The 8,155-nt window shown below is 48.0% G+C and overlaps 1 protein-coding gene across 1 annotated transcript in view; it reads left to right on the top strand.

The window, feature by feature from the left end:
- LOC134984911 (zinc finger protein 345-like) overlaps positions 1 to 5,380 on the top strand; it is a 141,556-nt gene extending 136,176 nt beyond the window's left edge. The window contains exon 6 of the mRNA XM_063950381.1: positions 1,855 to 5,380. Within this exon, the coding sequence (XP_063806451.1) occupies positions 1,855 to 3,590 (1,736 nt within the window). The 3' untranslated portion in view covers positions 3,591 to 5,380. The remainder of the gene's footprint in view (positions 1 to 1,854) is intronic.
- The last annotated feature ends 2,775 nt before the right edge of the window (positions 5,381 to 8,155 follow it).

Here is an 8,155-nt window from a genome sequence, read left to right as displayed (position 1 = left end):
CAGCGACTAGTGGTGATTCGTCGACACCACACAGGTGTGGAAAGATAGCGTATAGACACATACAGAGCAGTACCATGGTTCCAGACTCCATAGCGACAAGGATTCTGGTGGTGGCAGTGTAGTACCTGCCCATTACGCAGTGGGTGGAGTCAGTAATAGGCGGTTACTAATGGTAATTGGGAATCCCCTAATTGGCCAGATCCCGTGTGACCTAAACATCCATTCTGTGACTGGAGCAGGACGCAAGGCAGGGTGAGGGCTTTCGTACAGAACCATCCAGTCACAGAAATTGCTGGCATAGCGGTGGGATAATCCTAGGTGGCTTTTCGGTCACCTGATTGGAGAAGCCGAGTTAGGAGAGGAGTAACTGCACTGCAGGAGAACGCACAAGATGGCGGTCTTCAGTGGAATGTCAAAGGACGATCTGGAGATCGTGTATCAGGAGAAGGGTGTGGATATCCCTTTCAATGTGTCCAGAAGCATCATGAGGGCGGCACTCGTGAGCTTGGCGGAGTCCCGCTGGGCGGAGGTAGAGTACTAAGGGCGTTGGCATTGAAGAGGGCGGCCTACCAGTGGACCTTTGTACAGAACCGGTGAGACCCACAAGCCCCAGCCTCTCTATTAGCAGCAGCCATGTTTCATACCTAGCAGGGCCGGAGGTCCAACGTCCCAGGTGGGGCGACACGGATACCTTAGCAGATCGGCTAGTGGAATTTGGAGAAAGGGCAACGGAGCAAGAGTGCTTGATCATCACCTCACTTCCCAATATCACTGCCGGGTTCCGGTGACTGTGCGCAGCCTGTTCTGCCCCCAGCAGTAGCGGAAGAGCCAGTGCTCCCACCTGAGGCAAAAGTGCCTCCAAGTCAGCTATCCGGAGCGTGCAGGAAAGACTGGGCACACTTAGCTCCAGAATACAGCCCGTGGCTTCAGCTGCGTCACTAGGCTGCGGCAGTGAACGGTGCCCGGACTGAGCGGAGTGAGCGGCTTTAGGGCAGGAGAAGTGGGGGACTTAATAGATTGTTTCTTGCCTCCAGTGGTGGCCGACAGCTATCAGGTAGGGTAGATAAGAAGCCACGTAGTAATAAAAGCTCCAGAAAGCATGTCTGGATGGACTCAGGCCCCTCTTATTTATTATTTTATATACTAACAGGGGTGACAGGTGTGGTACATCCCTGCAAAGGCAGATCCAATCTCTTTCTCATCAGACTCTGCTGTCTTCCCTGCAATCTCACTCAGATGTTCACTGCTGCCAGTAGCACACGTATGAGAAACAGAAGTATGGCGGCAGCTGTATAGATCCTGATATGTAATTCTCTATATCATACTTACTGTACACACATCATCCTTATTACTATTGAGAGAATAGAGGTAAGACACTGATGATGGGGGGTGTAAAAGTGGATTATAACCTGGAAGATGATGATGATTACAGGGTATTATATGGTGTATTGCATGTAAGTTACCTTGTTCCACACGTACTCTGCTGTAGCAATATACCTTATATAAGGGTGAGTAACACATGTACAGGCTTACCAGCATATGAGCACACACATAAAGGAATGCTACCTTACCAATGCTTCCAGGAGTAACGTTAGGAGACATTTCTCTGATCCATCAGCTCATATGACTGATGTTATTGTTCATCTAGAATCTCCAATTCATACGATGTGTTCCCCATCCATTGTTTTACATTGGTGCTGACATAGGACTTAGCGAGTGACTACATCTCCATTCATTTATACTTCATGGTTAGTTACAAGTACAAGAGAGAGAGATATCTAAGTCTTATTATAATATTACATTTGTTATTGTGTGTTCTCATTTTTGTATTTCCATAATGTATTTTATTTCCAGCAGATGGACACACAAGCAGGAATATCTCAGAAGGACGTCTAATGTTATCCCCGGATTGTGACATAAAAGATGACAGTAGACAGGATTCTCCAGGAAATAATCCCATTACCCCAATTATACATCCAGCTCTATCATCTGATCCCCCTGATCCTGGGAAATGTTCTCCTGATCACTCTGATATTGGAGCATTTGTTACAGCTCTGAGAGTAGATACAGTGTTTCCCTGTTCTATAGATGCCAAATGTTTTACACAGAACACAAAGCTTATTACCCATCAGCCAGCTAAGGCAGCTGAGAGGCAATTTCCATGTTCTGAGTGTGGAAAATGTTTTACATATAAATCATATCTTGTTAGACATCAGAGACGTCACACAGGTGAGAGGCCATTTCCATGTTCTGAGTGTGGAAAATGTTTTACATACAAATCAGCTCTTGTTAGACATCAGAGAAGTCACACAGGTGAGAGGCCATTTCCATGTTCTGACTGTGGAAAATGTTTTGCACGGAAATCACATCTTGTTACACATCAGCAAAGTCACACAGGTGAGAAGCCATTTCCATGTTCTGAGTGTGGGAAATGTTTTGGTCGGAAATCACAACTTGTTATACATCAGAGAACTCACACAGGTGAGGGGCCATTTCCATGTTCTGACTGTGGAAAATGTTTTACTTGGAAATCATGTCTTGTTAGACATCAGCAAAGTCACACAGGTGAGAAGCCATTTCCATGTTCTGAGTGTGGGAAATGTTTTGGCCGGAAATCACAACTTGTTATACATCAGAGAACTCACACAGGTGAGAGGCTATTTCCATGTTCTGACTGTGGAAAATGTTTTACTTGGAGATCAAGTCTTGTTACACATCAGCAAAGTCACACAGGTGAGAAGCCATTTCCATGTTCTGAGTGTGGGAAATGTTTTGCCCGGAAATCACATCTTGTTATACATCAGAGAAGTCACACAGGGGAGAAGCCATTTCTATGTTCTGAGTGTGGGAAATGTTTTGCAGTCAAACCAGAGCTTGTTAGACATCAGAGAAGTCACACAGGTGAGAAGCCGTTTCCATGTTCTGAGTGTGGGAAATGTTTTGCAGACAAACCAGGGCTTGTTGGACATCAGAGAAGTCACACAGGTGAGAAGCCATTTTCTTGCTCTGAGTGTGAGAAATGTTTTTCACGGAAATCACATCTTGTTGATCATCAGCGAAGTCACACAGGTGAGAAGCCATTTCCATGTCCTGAGTGTGGGAAATGTTTTGCAGACAAATTACATCTTGTTAGCCATCAGAGAAGTCACACAGGTGAGAAGCCATTTTCTTGCTCTGAGTGTGAGAAATGTTTTGCCCAGAAATCACAACTTGTTAGACATCAGCTAAGTCACACAGGTGAGAGGCCATTTCCATGTTCTGAGTGTGGGAAATGTTTTGCCCTGAAATCAGATCTTGTTAAACATCAGAGAAGTCACACAGGTGAGAAGCCATATTCTTGCTCTGAGTGTGGGAAATGTTTTACACAGAACTCATATCTTGTTATACATCACAGAAGTCACACAGGTGAGAAGCCATTTCCATGTTCTGAGTGTGGGAAATGTTTTGGCCGGAAATCACAACTTGTTATACATCAGAGAACTCACACAGGTGAGAGGCTATTTCCATGTTCTGACTGTGGGAAATGTTTTAGACAGAAATCACATCTTGTTACACACCAGAGAAATCACACAGGTGAGAAGCCATTTTAATCTTCTGGAGTATACTTATTATTGCCATGCGTTGTTCTTCAAGGTTCTTATCCTATGTCCTGTGCTTTTTGCAATATACATGCAACCACTGGGTGAAATAATCAGCTGTCATGCCCTCATCTACCACTGCCTACAGATGGTCTGTCTTTTGTTCTGGGTACTGAGAACCCAGTACCAATCCTAAATGTCTAGCTGAGCTCCAGGTGTGGGTGTTGCCAGCGGGCTGTGACTTAATCCAGGTGAAACAGGTCCTTATGCTAGCTCACCAACAAAGGACAGGGCTACAGCTCAGCTTTGTTACCAACCAGACTTACGCTTGGGGGTTCAGGTTTACATAATGCTGATCCTGTGCAGAATCTTGGTGTCCTGGATGGTAGAGTGACACTTAGACATCAGGTATCTGCCACAATCAGATCCTCATCTGAGGAACATAGTCAGACTCCAGCACTTATTTCCCTCAGAAGATCTACCTACAGTCATACATGCACTTTTATCATCACACATAGACTACTGCAATGTCCTCTACCTGGGTCTCCCAGCAAAAGAATTGCACCGCTTGTAGCTTGTAGAGAATGCAGCAGCCAGGCTGTTACCTAACCAGCCCGTTCCTGCCACATAACACCCATTCTCTACTCCCTTCACCGGCTGCCTGTAAGATGGTGACTCTGGGCCTAATTCAGGTTGGACTACAGTGTGTGATCCAAACGGAATTATTGAGAAAAACTTGCGGACGCATGCGCAGCGCCCGTCCTGCGTATGCACCTGCATTCTCTACAGGGGGCTGTAGGAAATGTGATTGCTTCTTGTTAAACAGGCAGAGGCGGTCACGGGGTGGGGGGTAAAGCTCCATTTCCAGTGAGAAGATGGAGCGTTACAAGTGCGGTGTTGCGAGAAAGGGAGGCGGACAAACGGTCATGTTCACTGTGGCTGCATGGCATCACACGCAGCCATCGCAATCTAGAAGAACGCGGTGGGGATCCTGCAGGCACAGCTAAGCTGGCAGGATGCTTCACTAGTTTCTAAGATGAAGCAGAAATTGTGGAGCGATCGCAATTTCTGCTTCATAAAGGGGGGAGGCGCCGGTCAGCATACTAGGCTGCCTCGCCCTGCGATGGGCGGCCCCCAGCACGCTAGAAAAAGGATTGCTAATTAGCAGCATCTGCTATCCTTACTGACTTACTGTAGGCCCCTATTACATAATCTTACTGACTCTCCCAGCCCTACATGACCAGGGTCAATGTACCAGAAGCAGCTTCTGCCTCCTTACTGACTTACTGTAGGCCCCTATTACACAATCTTACTGACTCTCCCAGCCCTACATGACCAGGATCCATTTACCAGAAGCAGCTTCTGCCTCCTTACTGACTTACTGTAGGCCCCTATTACACAATCTTACTGACTCTCCCAGCCCTACATGACCAGGGTCCATGTACCAGAAGCAGCTTCTGCCTCCTTACTGACTTACTGTAGGCCCCTATTACATAATCTTACTGACTCTCCCAGCCCTACATGACCAGGGTCCATGTGCCAGAAGCAGCTTCTGCCTCCTTACTGACTTACTGTAGGCCCCTATTACACAATCTTACTGACTCTTCCAGCCCTACATGACCAGGGTCCATGTACCAGAAGCAGCTTCTGCCTCCTTACTGACTTACTGTAGGCCCCTATTACACAATCTTACTGAATCTCCCAGCCCTACATGACCAGGGTCCATGTACCAGAAGCAGCTTCTGCCTCCTTACTGACTTACTGTAGGCCCCTATTACACAATCTTACTGACTCTCCCAGCCCTACATGACCAGGGTCCATGTACCAGAAGCAGCTTCTGCTTCCTTACTGACTTACTGTAGGCCCCTATTACATAATCTTACTGACTCTCCCAGCCCTACATGACCAGGGTCCATGTACCAGAAGCAGCTTCTGCCTCCTTACTGACTTACTGTAGGCCCCTATTACATAATCTTACTGACTCTCCCAGCCCTACATGACCAGGGTCCATGTACCAGAAGCAGCTTCTGCCTCCTTACTGACTTACTGTAGACCCCTATTACACAATCTTACTGACTCTCCCAGCCCTACATGACCAGGGTCCATGTACCAGAAGCAGCTTCTGCCTCCTTACTGACTTACTGTAGGCCCCTATTACATAATCTTACTGACTCTCCCAGCCCTACATGACCGGGGTCCATGTACCAGAAGCAGCTTCTGCCTCCTTACTGACTTACTGTAGGCCCCTATTACATAATCTTACTGACTCTCCCAGCCCTACATGACCGGGGTCCATGTACCAGAAGCTGCTTCTGCCTCCTTACTGACTTACTGTAGGCCCCTATTACATAATCTTACTGACTCTCCCAGCCCTACATGACCAGGGTCCATGTACCAGAAGCAGCTTCTGCCTCCTTACTGACTTACTGTAGGCCCCTATTACATAATCTTACTGACTCTCCCAGCCCTACATGACCAGGGTCCATGTACCAGAAGCAGCTTCTGCCTCCTTACTGACTTACTGTAGGCCCCTATTACATAATCTTACTGACTCTCCCAGCCCTACATGACCAGGGTCCATGTACCAGAAGCAGCTTCTGCCTCCTTACTGACTTACTGTAGGCCCCTATTACATAATCTTACTGACTCTCCCAGCCCTACATGACCGGGGTCCATGTACCAGAAGCAGCTTCTGCCTCCTTACTGACTTACTGTAGGCCCCTATTACATAATCTTACTGACTCTCCCAGCCCTACATGACCGGGGTCCATGTACCAGAAGCTGCTTCTGCCTCCTTACTGACTTACTGTAGGCCCCTATTACATAATCTTACTGACTCTCCCAGCTCTACATGACCAGGGTCCATGTACCAGAAGCAGCTTCTGCCTCCTTACTGACTTACTGTAGGCCCCTATTACACAATCTTACTGACTCTCCCAGCCCTACATGACCAGGGTCCATGTACCAGAAGCAGCTTCTGCCTCCTTACTGACTTACTGTAGGCCCCTATTACATAATCTTACTGACTCTCCCAGCCCTACATGACCAGGGTCCATGTACCAGAAGCAGCTTCTGCCTCCTTACTGACTTACTGTAGGCCCCTATTACATAATCTTACTGACTCTCCCAGCCCTACATGACCAGGGTCCATGTACCAGAAGCAGCTTCTGCCTCCTTACTGACTTACTGTAGGCCCCTATTACATAATCTTACTGACTCTCCCAGCCCTACATGACCAGGGTCCATGTACCAGAAGCAGCTTCTGCCTCCTTACTGACTTACTGTAGGCACCTATTACATAATCTTACTGACTCTCCCAGCCCTACATGACCAGGGTCCATGTACCAGAAGCAGCTTCTGTCTCCTTACTGACTTACTGTAGGCCCCTATTACATAATCTTACTGACTCTCCCAGCCCTACATGACCAGGGTCCATGTACCAGAAGCAGCTTCTGCCTCCTTACTGACTTACTGTAGGGCCCTATTACATAATCTTACTGACTCTCCCAGCCCTACATGACCAGGGTCCATGTACCAGAAGCAGCTTCTGCCTCCTTACTGACTTACTGTAGGCACCTATTACATAATCTTACTGACTCTCCCAGCCCTACATGACCAGGGTCCATGTACCAGAAACAGCTTCTGCCTCCTTACTGACTTACTGTAGGCCCCTATTACATAATCTTACTGACTCTCCCAGCCCTACATGACCAGGGTCCATGTACCAGAAGCAGCTTCTGCCTCCTTACTGACTTACTGTAGTTCCCTATTACAGAATCTTACTGACTCTCCCAGCCCTACATGACCAGGGTCCATGTACCAGAAGCAGCTTCTGCCTCCGTACTGACTTACTGTAGGCCCCTATTACATAATCTTACTGACTCTCCCAGCCCTACATGACCAGGGTCCATGTACCAGAAGCAGCTTCTGCCTCCGTACTGACTTACTGTAGGCCCCTATTACATAATCTTACTGACTCTCCCAGCCCTACATGACCAGGGTCCATGTACCAGAAGCAGCTTCTGCCTCCTTACTGACTTACTGTAGTCCCCTATTACATAATCTTACTGACTCTCCCAGCCCTACATGACCAGGGTCCATGTACCAGAAGCAGCTTCTGCCTCCTTACTGACTTACTGTAGGCCCCTATTACATAATCTTACTGACTCTCCCAGCCCTACATGACCAGGGTCCATGTACCAGAAGCAGCTTCTGCCTCCGTACTGACTTACTGTAGGCCCCTATTACATAATCTTACTGACTCTCCCAGCCCTACATGACCAGGGTCCATGTACCAGAAGCAGCTTCTGCCTCTGTACTGCCCTGGTTACTTCCATCTGTTGATGAAGGACTGTTAGTACCATGGAGGGAGACAGGTGGGTGGCAGTAGTGGTGGGGAGATGGTGGATGGCAGTAGGGGGGGACAGGGTGGGTGGCAGTAATGGGGGGGAGATGTTGGTGGGAGACGGGGCGGGTGGCAGGTGTGGGGGGAGACAGGGCGTTGGCCGTAGTGGGGGAACACAGGGCAGATGGCAGTAGTGGGGGGAGACAGGGCAGATGGCCGCAGTGCAGTACCA

The sequence above is a fragment of the Pseudophryne corroboree genome (genome assembly GCF_028390025.1).
Source record: "Pseudophryne corroboree isolate aPseCor3 chromosome 3 unlocalized genomic scaffold, aPseCor3.hap2 SUPER_3_unloc_92, whole genome shotgun sequence".
Taxonomy (NCBI): Eukaryota; Metazoa; Chordata; class Amphibia; order Anura; family Myobatrachidae; genus Pseudophryne; species Pseudophryne corroboree.
Note: the sequence above shows the minus strand (reverse complement) of the source record. Positions and strands in the feature narration are given on the sequence as shown.